General features: G+C 45.4%; 3 protein-coding genes across 3 annotated transcripts in view; 2 read left to right on the forward strand and 1 right to left on the reverse strand.

The window, feature by feature from the left end:
• Positions 1-248: 248 nt before the first annotated feature.
• On the forward strand, positions 249-8,984 carry T265_07735 (hypothetical protein; the record flags this gene model as incomplete). Its single annotated transcript, XM_009173334.1, has 5 exons — positions 249-899; positions 3,879-4,023; positions 4,538-4,689; positions 5,088-5,261; positions 7,978-8,984. The coding sequence occupies 5 exons, from the start codon at positions 279-281 to the stop codon at positions 8,440-8,442; spliced, it is 1,557 nt and encodes a 518-aa protein (XP_009171598.1).
• Positions 8,985-12,357: 3,373 nt separating this feature from the next.
• The window catches only part of T265_07736 (hypothetical protein), a gene marked incomplete at both ends in the record, with an annotated part of 22,700 nt that continues 20,295 nt past the window's right edge, over positions 12,358-14,762 (reverse strand). Inside the window, 3 exons of the mRNA XM_009173335.1 lie at positions 12,358-12,662; positions 12,751-12,940; positions 13,160-13,335. Of these exons, the coding sequence (XP_009171599.1) occupies positions 12,436-12,662; positions 12,751-12,940; positions 13,160-13,335 (593 nt within the window). The remainder of the gene's footprint in view (positions 12,663-12,750; positions 12,941-13,159; positions 13,336-14,762) is intronic.
• Positions 14,567-14,762, forward strand: part of T265_07737 (hypothetical protein) — a gene marked incomplete at both ends in the record, with an annotated part of 14,366 nt that continues 14,170 nt past the window's right edge. The window contains one exon of the mRNA XM_009173336.1: positions 14,567-14,752. Coding sequence (XP_009171600.1) covers positions 14,567-14,752 — 186 coding nt within the window. The remainder of the gene's footprint in view (positions 14,753-14,762) is intronic.

Raw genomic sequence — 14,762 nt, forward strand, 5'->3', positions numbered from 1 at the left:
AGTCGATTGAGCAAAACCGTTCATGAGTTATTTTCCCCACTTTCCCGTGAGTTCCACATCCAATTCCTTACCGGCTTTAATATTCCCAAGACTAGGGTTCAAGTTAGGATTATGAGCTAGCCAATAAGTAGTTTGGCGTACCCACGACTTTATGTGGGTTTTACTCTGTTTGGACGCGCTATCCCGTCGAATACTTGAATGCGCATGCGATGTGCGTGTATGACATCTTCATGTTTTTTTCATGACCAGCTTTTCGTCCCGTACCAACCACGTGAAAAATGGTGCTTGCGGAACTTGGCCGAAAAATTACATCCGCTCTAAGATCTTTGGGCAATGCAACAATCATAAACGAAGATGTTTTAAACGGGCTTCTCAAGGAAATCTGTACTGCACTCATCGAGTCCGATGTAAATATCCGGTTAGTTAAACAACTCAGAGAAAATGTCCGGGCTGTGATTGACTTTGACGAAATGGCGGCTGGATTGAATAAGCGAAAGATCATTCAGTCTGCTGTATTCGAGCAACTGGTTCATCTGATTGACCCGCAAGTCAAAGCGTGGCAACCGACGAAAGGCACATCGAACGTCATCATGCTTGTTGGTCTTCAAGGTAGCGGTAAAACTACAACGGCCACCAAATTGGCCTACTATTATCAGCGAAAAAACTGGAAAACATGCATGATTTGTGCTGATACTTATCGAGCTGGTGCATTCGACCAGTTAAAACAAAATGCTACCAAGGCTCGCATCCCTTTCTACGGTTCTTATACGGAAACAGATCCTGTTGTGATTGCACGTGATGGTGTGCAGAAGTTTGAAGACGAATCGTTTGAAATTATCATTGTGGATACAAGTGGTAGACATAAGCAAGAAGATTCCCTGTTTGAAGAAATGTTGCAGGTTCGTTTCCATATTTGTTTTGTAGGAATGTTTGTATCGTTGCATTGATCTTTTTTCCGAGTGTGCTTTTCCTACCTTATAGGTACAGTTCACAGTTACCGCACCCAATTTTTCTACTAATAAGGAATTCGATGAAAAACGAATTCAACTGCATTGGTGATGTGGTTTCCTTTGGGAGGAGACATTATTTAAAAGTCATAATCGCCCGTGGATATTGTAGGTTTGCATCAGTTTTCCACAAGGCCGGGCGCCGTGGGAACTTTGTGCCCTCTGGAGTCAGGCCCATGTGATTGGTTTGGAATGGCTTGTAACCGACCCCGGTATCGGGGCTGTTCTAGCATCCTAGCAGAACTGCTCAACTAACGCCTATCTGTTTTGCCTGGGTCGCTTGTGTCAAGTGAGGTTCGCGAAAAATACAGGATGGACTTGGCTAGCGCTGCCTTGCGCCAGCTTGTTATTCGGATGTGTTTAGTCCATTGGGCTATGTAAGGGTACGCATCTTGGTCTTCACTGTTTCCCTTAAGCATACAGGAAAATGGGTCCCTATCTCTCTCCGCTTTGCTGCGGCTTTCTAACTCCGCGGTTGTATGGTGGTTGAGCATCAGTTTTCACTAGGATGATGATGGTTTCTCAGAGCCTTTGCCGATGTTGGACGGCATCAGCGAATTTATAACGAGGCAATCTAGAAACGAGTGTTTGGTTGTACAGCGGGTGCTTCAGTTACGGACAACAGTCAAGGCAACTAACTGTGGTGGTGTGACTATATTTTTCGAATGTCGAATCATTGTGCTTTAAGACGAGTAGTGTTCCTTGTAGTGTTCTTTGTGTTTGTGTGAATTTGTGTGCGAAATTTGGGTAGTGTTTTCTGCACTAACTTTTCCAGGATGAGGTTCCCGTGACCATTCCTGCGCCTGGCCGCAAGACCCTGTGGCATACGTGCTCTCAGTTTCCGTCCATATTGTCTGCGTGAACTTCTGTATATGTAATCACCTCGGTGTTATTGTAGTATGCTAGCACTAAGTTTCTTCACTGTCTACTCTCTTTTCTACCTAATGGGCCTAGAATAAATGCACAAACGTTGTGATTGCGCGGGGGTGAAGTATAAATATCAACACGGGTGTTGTCTGTAGTAAGGATGATGATGGACTGCTGCACCAGCCATTTTTTTCCGTGTATCAGTGCTTGCGGAGCTGACGTTCGCGAAACGTGCCTCAACGCTTGAAAAGTGGGGCAACTTCCGGTGAATGGCGCTAGTAGCTGCTTTCGTAAAAAGAACTCTCTTCAGAACTGTATGTACTATTGACACGAAATCAACTGCACCATATTAAGGGGTGTGAGGAGGCCTTTTTGGTGAATTCCGAAGACCGATGTGTTTTGTCAATGCATTGAAAAAAATAGGGACGGTTGTTGGCACCGTTAATTAAGATTTCTGATAGCATGTGCGCTAAACACGATTAATACTTCAACTACTAGCTGGGACGTCGCCAGTTCGAAACTTCGTAGAATTTCATGAGATGCTTACCTCTGCTGATTCTTAACAACGATGACAAATCTACAGTACTTCTGGTATAGATTAAATTAACTGGAATCTCCATTAAAAACACGATATTTCAAGAACATTTGACACGCTTCTGATTGTTCTAGCTTTTGACTTAAACACAAGAAAAGCTTACGAAATATTACACCCATTTTAGAGGTGAGTAAATAACTTTTCTGAGAACAACGGAGTTACTATTCTTACGGGAACTTCACAAATTCGACGAGTGAACGCCTACAAACAAAGCTTTTTCTTAAAAGCACAACGGAATACATCTTGTTTAGGATGGATATATAACCGTTGCCCTGATTCAACAAAAGGTGCAAACTCTCAGTTCTCAGCCTTTTGAATGATGGCTGAGAATTTCTAAGGTTTCACATGTTCGAACCATGATTCCAAAACTCACGGACTGCGCGTCACATTCCTTTTAGCTCACTATGTACTCCACGGCAATGTAAGAGCGTAGCGGCTTCCGGCAGACTTGCGTTTCGCACGGCTCATCCTGGTCGACGCCCTAGCAAACATTCTATGAACGACGCACTCCATGGCGTCTTGAATACTGATTGGTTCGTTTTAGAGACGAAAACTGGCGTCCTGGCAAGAAAATGATTTCGGATGTTAGTTCCAAAAGATAATGAGGTTAATTTCGAGACCTCCGACCATATTTTCACCCAACTGTTTTGTTTTTGTATTGTTGAGTGTAGAGAGTTATTTTAGGGCCACATCTTCCTTCTAGGTTACAGTTGTCCAGCAGATATGGATACGTCGATTTGGTGACCTCCCCATTAGCTGGTGCACTTGCCACCAGTGAATGACAACACCAAAAGTAAACGAGCTAGTTCGATTAAAGTTGATGCATTCAAGTGTAGTAAGTTAGCAATAAGTCAGTAGTAGGTTAAGATAAACGGATATTCACTGCACTATGGTACGCATACTTGCTCCTATGGCACACTTAAGAAGGTCGTCGCGTGTTATATTTGAATGCGGTCGATTTGCGAAAGCAATCCTGCTAGAAAAGCAAATCTGGAACAATACACCCAGTCGTGTCAGAGGGTTAGTCGTCAAACGGACGACCATTAGATTTTGGGTGCATTTTGTAAGACCATCTGGCACAAACCGAGGAGCTTCACAATTTGATATATGGTTCTTGATCTGAATGCAAGTTGAGGCATTGGTGGTCCTCGTGATGGCCGAAATTCCCTATCCAACTTGTTGAAACCGTGTGACTTAACCCTCCAGTTTTCTTTGTGTGATATTGCATATCCAATGTGTTATTTAGCAAGCAACCAGTGCAGTTTTAAGAGGAGGACTATTTCGCGACACTTGAAAGGACTTAGAGTAGATCTGTTGGGCCGGCGAGTCTGCGAAAAAAGTAGTTTACAGTATATCACAAGAAGAAAAGAAATACTTTGTCCACTTTACCTCCCATTCTTTTGCACCAGGTATCCAATGCTATCGAACCAGACCAAGTCATTTACGTTATGGACGCGTCCATTGGTCAGGCTTGCGAAGCTCAGGCGAGCGCCTTCAAGTCTAAGGTTGACGTTTCGTCTGTGATTGTGACCAAGTTGGACGGACATGCGAAAGGTTCGTTCTTTCGATTAGTGGCGTATTCCTTACTCAATTTTCGACTTATCGTAAGTTATCAAATGTAGATGTAAGCCCATGGTCTCTCCCTGAGTGATGGTTTCCTATCCAAAATGTATATTGAACCGAACTTGTACCGACCGCACAAGAAATTTCACGGATGTGACTCGTCGTGGTGCATGAAAACTACTTGTGTTCTTTTCAATCAATTGGAAAAAGTTTGGAACTTGTGTTCTTGATTGATTTTATTTTACTTGTTGTGGATAACGCCATAGGGCATTTGAGCCTGTTACTCATCAAATGCCAGCTGCTTTAGCTTTCCGGATAATGGCATGCGTGTTTATTGGATTGTGCTAGTGAGGGAATTTAACGAAAATGGCTATTCAAATGCTATATTCACATAGCGGTTCCTGGGTTTGTACCATGGATTCCACTCTTCACTCTCGCTTTTTCATGCAAAAATCAAGTCATTACTCAGTGACCCCCTTTACACCACTCTTTTCGTGCTCAACAGGTGGCGGGGCACTCAGTGCTGTGGCTGCTACTCACAGTCCCATTGTGTTCATCGGCACTGGAGAGCATATTGATGACTTTGAGCCTTTCCGGGTCAAGCCCTTTGTACAGAAGCTTCTTGGTCTTGGTGATCTTGAGGGTCTCGTGGAACGAGTAAGTACAAGCGACTCCTCTTCTCTTATCCTGATGAAAAATTCATACCACTCAATGCTGATAGCACATCCATATAAACGATTTCCGCCGTATCGAGGCAGTTCAGATGATGTTTTCACATGATTCTTTAGCGGTCTTATACAGTCTCAACGTGATCTGTTTGACGAGACTTTTGGACAATCTAAGTAAGTATATGGATGACACCTGTGCTCTCGTCAGAGGTTACCATCAGTTTACAGTCCGACTAATACTCGAAACACCATACCCTCAAATATCCTACAAATATATTATACACGCACGGCATTACTTGCAAAGCGCTTAATACTGTCGGTACCCCGTCACCGTTTTCTCTCACCGTGCTACTGCTAATCCGTATTTCACTCGTCTGCTTGTCTCAGGTTACTGAATTGAAGTTGGACGAGAATGAAGAATTGGTGAAGAAGCTGAAGCAGGGTGTATTCACACTACGCAACATGTATGAGCAGTTTCAGAATATTTTGAAAATCGGTTCCTTTTCGCAAGTCCTTTCGGCCATTCCAGGACTTGGACAAGACTTGTTGGCCAATGACCAAGTGGGTTGTGCCCCGTATCATTTGTTTCTCCCTGATGTTAATTGCCTACGCAATTTCTTGTTACTCGGCTCTCTTCGTAAGTGGGCCCTTTCTATTGAGAGGTATAATAGATTAGAGTAATCTCTCTTCACATAAGGCATCATTCTAGATCATACTGTAAGTGTAAAACTCAGAAAACTACCATAGATATCATCAGCAATGATGTCGGGCTGGGAGGTCTGTTGCTAGATGGTTTTCAAACCCAGGTTTTCTAAGTGTTGCTAGTGAGAACCTTGTCAAAGACATCGCCCTCATCTTTGAAGACCAAGGCGAAGCAGAAGCCCTGTTTAGTAGACTGACCACCGCCATGCATGCGCTTTACACCTTCCAAGTGAAAAATCATATTTTAGATCTCTGAACACACTTCTTTCAGTTCAAGGAGAGTCACTGGAGTTTGTGGGAACATTTACATATCTCGGTAGTTGTATTAGCTCTGACAGAAATGTGTCTGATGAAATCAGTAGAAGAATCTCAAAGGCTCGAATCACGTTTTCTGATTCGCGTCACTTGTGGCGTCAAAAGGGCATATCACTGGGTCTTAAGGGTCGCGTGTTCCAGGCCGCAGTAAGGGCTGTTTTGTTGTATGACTGCGAGACGCAGCCTCTGAGGACAGATCATGTGAGGCGTCTTCAGGTATTTGACCACTGATGCCTCAGAAGAGTTGCTGGTTTTGGATGGCGTCAGCGTGTTAGTAAAGAGGTGATTAGAAAACGGGTATTTTGTTGTGCGGCGGGTAGTTCAATCGACTACGGGGGCTCGGGAATGTGCTACACATGCCGGAACACTGTCTACGGAGACCAGTGTTGTTCACTGTGCCTCCTTCAGAATGGTACAAACCGCGAGGTGGACAACGTATCACTTGATAGAAGGATTTAAAAGAGATTACAGAGTTTGAGTGTTGTTGGTGCGGTACGCCTTCCAGGGTGGGATCCCCGTGACCCCACTTGTGCTCCGCTGAGGACATTGTAAGAAATGGCGGCTCATCGATATCAGTTTCCAGATTGTTTGATTGAGCGCTTGGAAGTTTAGGCACCTCAGAATGCTTGACATAGGCCAGCATTAGGTCCCTTCTCTCACCCACTCTTTTCCTCTTCTCCTCTTCTCTTAGGCTTTAAATATAATTAGACGAACCTTACGGTTGTGCGGCACTGAGGCACCAATATCAACACTGATGTTGCTGTCTCTGATAATGATGCTGGTGAATGATGTTGGGCGCAATTATACACAAAAACTGCTTTGTTGCTTGCATTTAGGGTGTTGTAAGGGCCAATGAGCCTGACTTGCACGTGATCGGACAGAATATTCTGCCAGCAGTATTCGGTCCAGCATCAAAGCGAGCTCTAGTTGGCTTGGCAGCTAGTCATGTAACCACTGGTGCGTCCAGAATGCGGCTGAATTCCAAAAGTGTTTTAGCTGCATAAACTTTAACGCCGTACGTGGGTTTTGACGTCTTTGGGTATCTAATTCACTGTGCCCCCTTGGTGGTTGGTCTATTGAAAACGCCAGCATGGGGAACGTAGGCTTTTTTGGCGAATCAGGCCGTTCAATTCTTATTCACAGTTCCTTATGTTATTGTTAGATATTAGGTTTGCTTCACTGCTGTTATTAACATATAGAGAAATTCAATAGCTATCCGTATCAGTTGTCTTTGGTTGGGGGGTTTGCAGTATTTACGTTCACATCACTTTCATGTGAGTAGTCCCCCTATCTTGGTGCAATTATCTATGAGTCCACCCCAAAGGAGGAGGACCGTTCAAACGGGTGATGCACATGTGGATTCTATAAATCCCACAACCACCTACTAATAAAAGAATGGTCCGGCAGATTTCACACGTCCGTGGCGCTACCTGACTGGGACAGGCAGGTCAATCGGTTGACACAACCAGGGGAGTTACCGGGTCGTCATAGAGCAGACCACTTGCATTGCTCATGCGTTAATACAATCATTTGTTCGGACGTGAAAATTCAAATGCGTCCAGCTTGTGCCGCTGGAGTAGTGGTAACACGCTCGCCTCGCATGTCAGATGTCCGGAGTTCCGACCCCAGCACGGCCATTGGATATGCACTGCTGATGATATCTAATAATAGCGGAACTTGAATCCAGTGCTTCCCAGGTTTTTTTAAAATGTGGATTGACTATAATAATTGCGCCAGACTTGGAGGAGGACTGTTCACATGAGTGATGTGAAGGTATGTCAAGGCCTTATAGAGCAACAAGTCTCAATCCTTTTAGTCCTGTACACTGTCAGCGTGTACACTAGACCAACCCCCTTATTTCCTCTCCTCGACGTTTCTTGATCATGGGGTGATATTGATACTTTGTTGCAAAACGAGTTTAGCGAATGTTGCGTGTTTATTTATGGAGAATTTTTATGATGTAGAATCACGCACGTAACCTAAAGGAGTAGAACATTCCACTTCCAGAGACGTCCACTTCCGTCGTAGTTGAACTAAGCTATTCACTGATCGACGGATTCTTTTTATACTTATGTGGTTTGACATTGCAGTAGTTACCATCAGACAGGACGGAGAGCACACCAAACGTTATTTGCTTACACTAGCTCGTCTTTTATCCAGGCACATGTTCCAATAAGGTCTTCCAGAAGTGAACACTCCCGGAACGATACATTCACAGCGTTCGTACTGTACGCCGGTTTTTTGTTTTTGTTTTTCTCAGGAAAGTCACAAGCGTCTAAAACGCCTGATGACCATTATGGATAGTATGAATGACTACGAATTGGATTCAGACGAGGGCGCTCGACTGTTCAATCGCCAACCCGGCCGTACTCTACGTGTGGCCCGTGGCGCTGGTGTGAGTCAGGCGGAAGTTAAGCTGCTACTCACACAACACACAAAGTTCTACATGGTTGTGAAGAAAATGGGTGGTATCAAAGGTTTATTCCAGACCGGCCCCCGTGCAGGTGTTAGTGGGCCTAGTGGACCGGGAGGCAATCCACCAAGCTTGTCCGAGATGGCTGCAGCCTCGCGCTCGGTGAGTGCAGGTCAAATGGCCAAGCTCAATCAGTCGATGGCCAAGGTGTTGGACCCTCGGATTCTGCATCAGATGGGCGGGATGGCTGGCTTGCAGAATATGATGCGCCAGCTTCAGACGGGCGGAGCTTTTGGAGGACGCATGGGTTAATCGGAATGCTGAGTGCATGGTACACAACCGGAACGTCTTTCGTTGCCAATATTCAGCCCAATGGCCCTCTTTCCCCCACTCTATGTACAGCGTTTTCATCCTCAATCGGCAATCGACGTGTGTTTAGACCTACTCTACTAGGTCGGGCAGTGGTTGACTTCACTTTTTTTCGCCTAGGCAATGTGTTCTTCTTTGATTTGCAATTTGCACGATGACCGAACACTCGTTTGTACCTGCTGAATTTTCACTCCACTGATCGGTTGAATCCGATTCGGCTGTCTGGTTGAGTATCAGGTTTACGCTTCCTTATGAGTGGCGGCTGTTCCCTAGACACTTCAGGTAATCTCACCAGAACGTATCATATATGCGTACCTACCCAGTTCAACACCGTTAGCTTACTGTATTTTTATATCAGGTTGAGACATGTTGACTCAGTAGAAGGCATTTGGGATGTTTGGTGGGTCTGGAAAGCGGTTACCATGATAGATAGACGTGACGGTTACGTCTATTCCTAACACTAAATTCATATTTATGTAATTAGACTGATACGTTTGTACTTGGGGTTCCTGCTTTTTATACCAAAGTTAACTCTTATTGTCTTTTGCCTGGAACCAAAACCAAACGAAGACGACTTGAACATGATTACTGTGGTCTGATTTCAGACAGTGAATCGTATCAATTATGCCCCGTCGTCCGGCAGCTAGACCGAAGCCCATCGGCTCCCAACAGCTCATGTGTCGGCGTTTTTTTATTCAGGGGCACGCCTGCAACTAAGCTAGCTCAAACATGGTACGTTTCCTTTAGGGCTGCGATTACAACGCGTATCAACTAAGCTGCTCAAACATGGTACGTTTCTTTTAGGGCTGCGATTACAACGCGTATAAACTGAGTATCGCGAGAAAGTAGCTTATTGTCCGGTGATCGCTCACATTTATGATTCCCATATACTTTCCCTAGTATTGCTACTTGACGCTACTTGCTATGCAACTAGCCCACTGTCTATGGGGGGGGGGCGAGATGGTTCAGTGGTTCGAGCGCGAATTTACTGACCGGAAGGTGCCTGGTTTGAACCCTACCTTTGTCTCGCGACCTCCCGTCTAGGCTCGGGCAACCTGGTAGTATCCCAGCCCTCGTGCTTCCTTCTACTGGCGTGGCAGTTGAGCACCGAAGGGGTGAACAAGATGTGCATGCTGTCAGCTGAGCTAGTTCTGTTGGGGGTATTAAGATTTTCTAAGGTCTTTCAGATGTGAATATTCGCGGCATCGTAACTAACCATTCGCATTTACGCGATGTACCCAACCTTACGGGCGGAAGAACGAAACAGATAGGAATCCCGATTCTGCTACAGTTCGCGAAAAAAACTGCGTAATTTGCTGCACTTAACTCGTTGGTGTCACACTAAGTTGACAGTCTTTTTCCACCTGTGGTGGCGGGTGACCCGCCTGTCGTTTTATTTGTGTAAGTTGGAAGATACAGCTGACAATAAATCGAACTAATTGCACCGGCGTCGTTCTCGAAGCAAAAGATGCGGTTATGACAAGTTTGAGGTTTGGATACGTACGACGCTTTGCTGTTAATGTGCCGAGGGCGGATCTATTTTTCTGCCCACACGGGTCGGTTAGTTTGGGCAGGGTCGCGTGATGCAATTGGGATAAATGAAGCCAACGTACCCTAGTTAAGCTACGTTGGTCACGTTTTGGTGCTATTGTTGGCTAAAATTACCTCATAACTCCCAAGTTAAGTTGAAATTGCACATTTCGTTTTTGTAGCAAGCCTCGATAATGAGAACTCTCAATACTTTCGCCTAGCCCAGTGAACTGTACCGATATCTTGCAAGGAATAAGCGTACTCAGTGAGTCAGTGACTGTTTTTAAATAACAAACGGAATTCCCGCTCCCGATAGTCTAAGCTCTAACCTTTTCTTCTTTAGCCTGCGCTATCTAGTGCATTCGCATATCACTCGTCACCGCAAGGCGTGCTGGATGCTGTATTTGATGAACAAAAAGTCCCAGTGTCCTGTAATTCAACCAGAAAAAAAATGGGCACTGAACGTCTTCTCACAATTTGAGAGCATTTCCATCTCTTATCGAAGCCTCAGAAGCCGATGATCATCCAGAACGGAAAAGCTGCGGTGCCAATTGATAAGCTTCATCGAGCGCTTCGGTCAAAATCTCACGAGATGCTCGGCATTTAGTTCAACAGCTACTATCACATTTTCTAGTCCTGAATTAGACTTGAATTCAATTTGTTCTCACTTTCAACTGTTTTTATGAGGCTATCCATCACTGGAAACTTGGTGGCATCCACGAACGTGTTTGTTGAGAGCTTGCCACCGAGCATGCACAAATGCACAAACAATTTCGGTATGTACAAGCTAAATGTACACCTGTTTTCAGGACCAGCCTAATGGATCAAAATCAATGCACTCGTGTATCTTGTGTGTGCTCAGGTCATTCACAATGGACCCCTGCTTGACGACTGTTAGCCTCCCAACACCCTACTATGGTTTTGAGTGTTTGGGAAACGAACAACGTCCTTTTCACTCTGGACAGCTCTGAAGTGACATGCTACCATGTATGCCCCTTCCAGGATGTCTTGTTCTGATGTCAGAGGTGGTTGCATCAGCTGAAGAAAAGGAGGTGGGCGTCAGGCGTTATAATCTGGTTGGTCCATTGTTTGTCCGTCTAGGAGGGGGAGAGGCTGGTTAAACCTTCATTCCACACCAACGACAAGGAAATACATCAGCTCCGATGGATGGGGCGGGTGAGATCATCTTCGGGGTTCAACGGTCATGCTTACCGTTTTGTCTTGTTACCTGTGTGTTCTGTAGTACCTTGTACATTGCATCTGGTTGTACAGGGGCTCACTCTCGATCAAGCGCTGGGACCACCCATAACGGATCCCCGTGAAACTTCAGCCGGAACGTTAAATGCTACGGTAGACTCAGAGATTGACGCATTCTGGTGACCCAGCGGTTGAGGTGTCCTTAACACAATTTGGGATCCAAAAAGCTTGCAGTGACCCATTTCAAATGGACTTTTTTTAACTTGACTTTCTCTGTCAGTCTCTCGTTATCCGTAAACAGGGATACTGACCGAACATATATCTGGTATCATAACGGTCGTAGTAATCTGGTCTGGTTCTTTTGCGTAGATCACGAAGTACCCTTCACTCCTAATTTGTCCTGCTCGTTCCGTGCAGTCTCCCTTGGGCGGTTGTAGGCGCAGTGAACTTCATCGTAATTGCCATAAAACAGTGAATGCCGTAGATAGTAAAAAAAACGTATTATTTTTAGAGGAACTTTTCGCCATAGACACTCCTTGTTGCGTTAAGGGATCCTTATTGGTTTGGTCATTTCCATCAGGGAGTTATTGTATGTTGGGGAGTTGCCTATCAGGCACACTATTGCAGATAGTCCAGAATCGTGTGACCATCGACGTCTTTATACGTTTAATGCTCAGGCATGTTGAACGGTTTTCGCAAAAAACTCGCTATTGGTAGGGTGCGTTGGTTTGAGTATGTACTGTGAATTCGTAGGGACGATCCGGCTCAACGAGCTTCGTTAGCGCTAGTGTGTACGGGGCAGAGGAAGTTATAAACAAGGCTCGTTACCAGATGCTATCAACCCGGCTAGGGCACAAGGACACTCGGGACGCAACCGGCAGTGGCATGTCAAACAGCGTCTTCTCTCGGAGTTCCTATTATTAACAACTGGCTACCTGTTTTCGAACCAGTGATGAAACACATTTACAAATGTAGTGTAGATTAGATTAAGACTCCGTATTCAAAGCCACCATTTCCACCTTGTGGCTCTCAAATTTCCAGCGTTAGTGGCAAATGATACCACTTCTATGTGATTTATGGCTGAATCGGCTGGACAATGTGTAGCGTCGTTTGAGGACAATGACAGATTAAGCCAGACGGTATTTTGAGATATTGAGATTCAGGGTTTGCATGAAAATTTACATTTATACGGAAGAATCGGAGTCGACTTCATTCATCGTCCTCGTCCTCTGGATTAAACGACAATAAACCCGGTTTCTTGGTTGACTTGTCAGCTTTGCGGTTCAGAGGTGATCGGTCACGCGAGGAAGCACCAGTTTCATCCATGTAGCGTGTCTTATTACGTACAGTATCCTTAGCTCGGCCGTTTGTGGTGCGTTCGGCGGTCGGCCGGTAGAGAATTTTGCCCGGTTTTGCTTGTGATAGGCTTAGAGGTTCTGAAAGGAAGAAGAAAATGAAATCAAAATTTGTATTTTCTGAGTGCGCCTGAAAATGAGCAATATACACCTCAAAACTGTCAGGTACCTTTAGCATCAGACGATGGTTTCTGGGCAACAGTCGACCGGTTTTCTTCCGTGAGTGATTTTACTGTGTGTTGCTCAAGAAACGAACGGGCCTCAGATTCAGAAACCCCACAATTTGGGTCCAAGACAATTTGAGGTTGTTCGTCCGGGCGATCTCCATCCTCATTAGAATTACTCAACAGGCTTTCTTTCTAAAATCATCATGGAGGACAGTGAGGCTTTCCTATCGGCTCATAAAAGCGGGAATTGAAATATGAACATTCCTTCCGCATGAGGTCAGTCTTTTGGAGTTAATGAAAGCGTAGTAGAGATACCAGTGGGATGTTTTGAAGTGGAAGAAGCCAAAAGCAAAGAGAACCCAGCACTGGGTTCCATAAAGTGCCAGGTATGTGAGAATGCGACTAACTCACCTTCGTGTCCACTGAAGGCATGTTGCCTATCCCAGCACGCTGTTTAAATTCCCGAATGAAGGATGGTTCCGCACTTTCGATATACTGCACTTTGGCTTTTCGTGACATGTCCTGATTTTTACAATTGAACAACTTTCTGAAAGGCAATTTAAAGGCATAAGAATCAACCAAATAAACTTATCGAGGAAGGTGGTTCGGTTTGAGGCTTTCGTCGTACTTAGTAGCAATCCATGCGTAACGGAGTCAAGCGCGTACTCGGACATCCATGGCTAAGATGGGGTAGTAAGAAATATTCCGTCCGAAAGGATACTACCTATCGATATTTGATACACCAACAGAACGTTCAGAGATAACCATACATGGACAGAAATCAATGGAATAAAGAAAGCTTTTCGCACTCCTATCGACCGATCACTGTCGTGTTATACGATAACTACGAAATCCGATAAAAGCAGTCGATGGTTTGTCAAGAGAGAGACATGCAGCGCAGGTTGTAATGTTGATAGTTTCCAAAATACACATACTGGTTGTGCGTATTTTCCTGTGGTAACTCGCCGCGAAGAGACGACGTTATCGTGGTTCGTCTCTGTGAACAAATGGGCCATACTATGTTGTCTATGCGACGTTCGCAGAATTTGCAATGGCAGATTGGTCACTGGTCACATGTATGACCAACCCAGTCTCCTGGTCTGACAGGTTGGGTGTTTGAATACGGGTGGCGACCCGCTCCTTAAAGAATGAAATTAACCGGTGCTTTGCGGTCAGGCTTTTTGGCTGAGGAAATTCGGTTGAGAACCGTAACCATCCGGCCGTCTAAGTTTGGATGACCTGCCATCATTCCCACCCGCTTAACCGCGATTCTTACGATCCCAAATCTCGATCCAAACTGGTGTCCTATGGTGTCATTAGCCGGGGATCCCTGCTCGCTGCAGGGTGGGTGAACAAAAACAGACTACTGTTGCTGCCATGGATATTGGATACGCCCTTGTTTCATATCGAATCTAGTCAATGACCCGAACAGAGTTGCGCTATAGAAAAGGGCCCGGCAACCTGGATCAAAACGATCAGCATCATCATCATCGTCAGCTGTAAGAACCAGAGTTGCGAGAAAAGGGCCCGGCAACCTGGATCAAAACGATCAGCATCATCATCATCGTCAGCTGTAAGAACCGCGTACTCGTCGTACGTACATTGTAGCTGCCGCAGTTTCGTTCACCGATGATTTGGGGGGTAAGTAGCTGCGCATTGCACGCGCGAGCTGGTAAATTGGTGCATAAATCCAGCACTGTCAGTGGGCTGTCAAGTGGGGGGTTGGAAAAGGATCTATGCATTGAAGGCAATAGCTTGGGTGCACGAGCGCCATTGAGGGCGCGACTGGGCCATGTCTGATAATGTCTCTAGCCATTGATGTGGACCGTCTCGGAGTCCTCATCCAGGAAGACGGCAGTGACCAGCGCAGCTGAGTTTGCTGGTAATGGCTTTCATACTTCGCTGCCAAGTCATTGTTTGACCGCCTCTGGCTCTCTTCCAACCTTCACATGGTTGGGCGAAAAGAGCCCTTCGAGGAAGTCGGTCGACTGGCATACGCAGCACGTGGCCAAGC

The sequence above is a fragment of the Opisthorchis viverrini genome, assembly GCF_000715545.1.
Source record: "Opisthorchis viverrini unplaced genomic scaffold opera_v5_181, whole genome shotgun sequence".
Lineage (NCBI taxonomy): Eukaryota > Metazoa > Platyhelminthes > Trematoda > Opisthorchiida > Opisthorchiidae > Opisthorchis > Opisthorchis viverrini.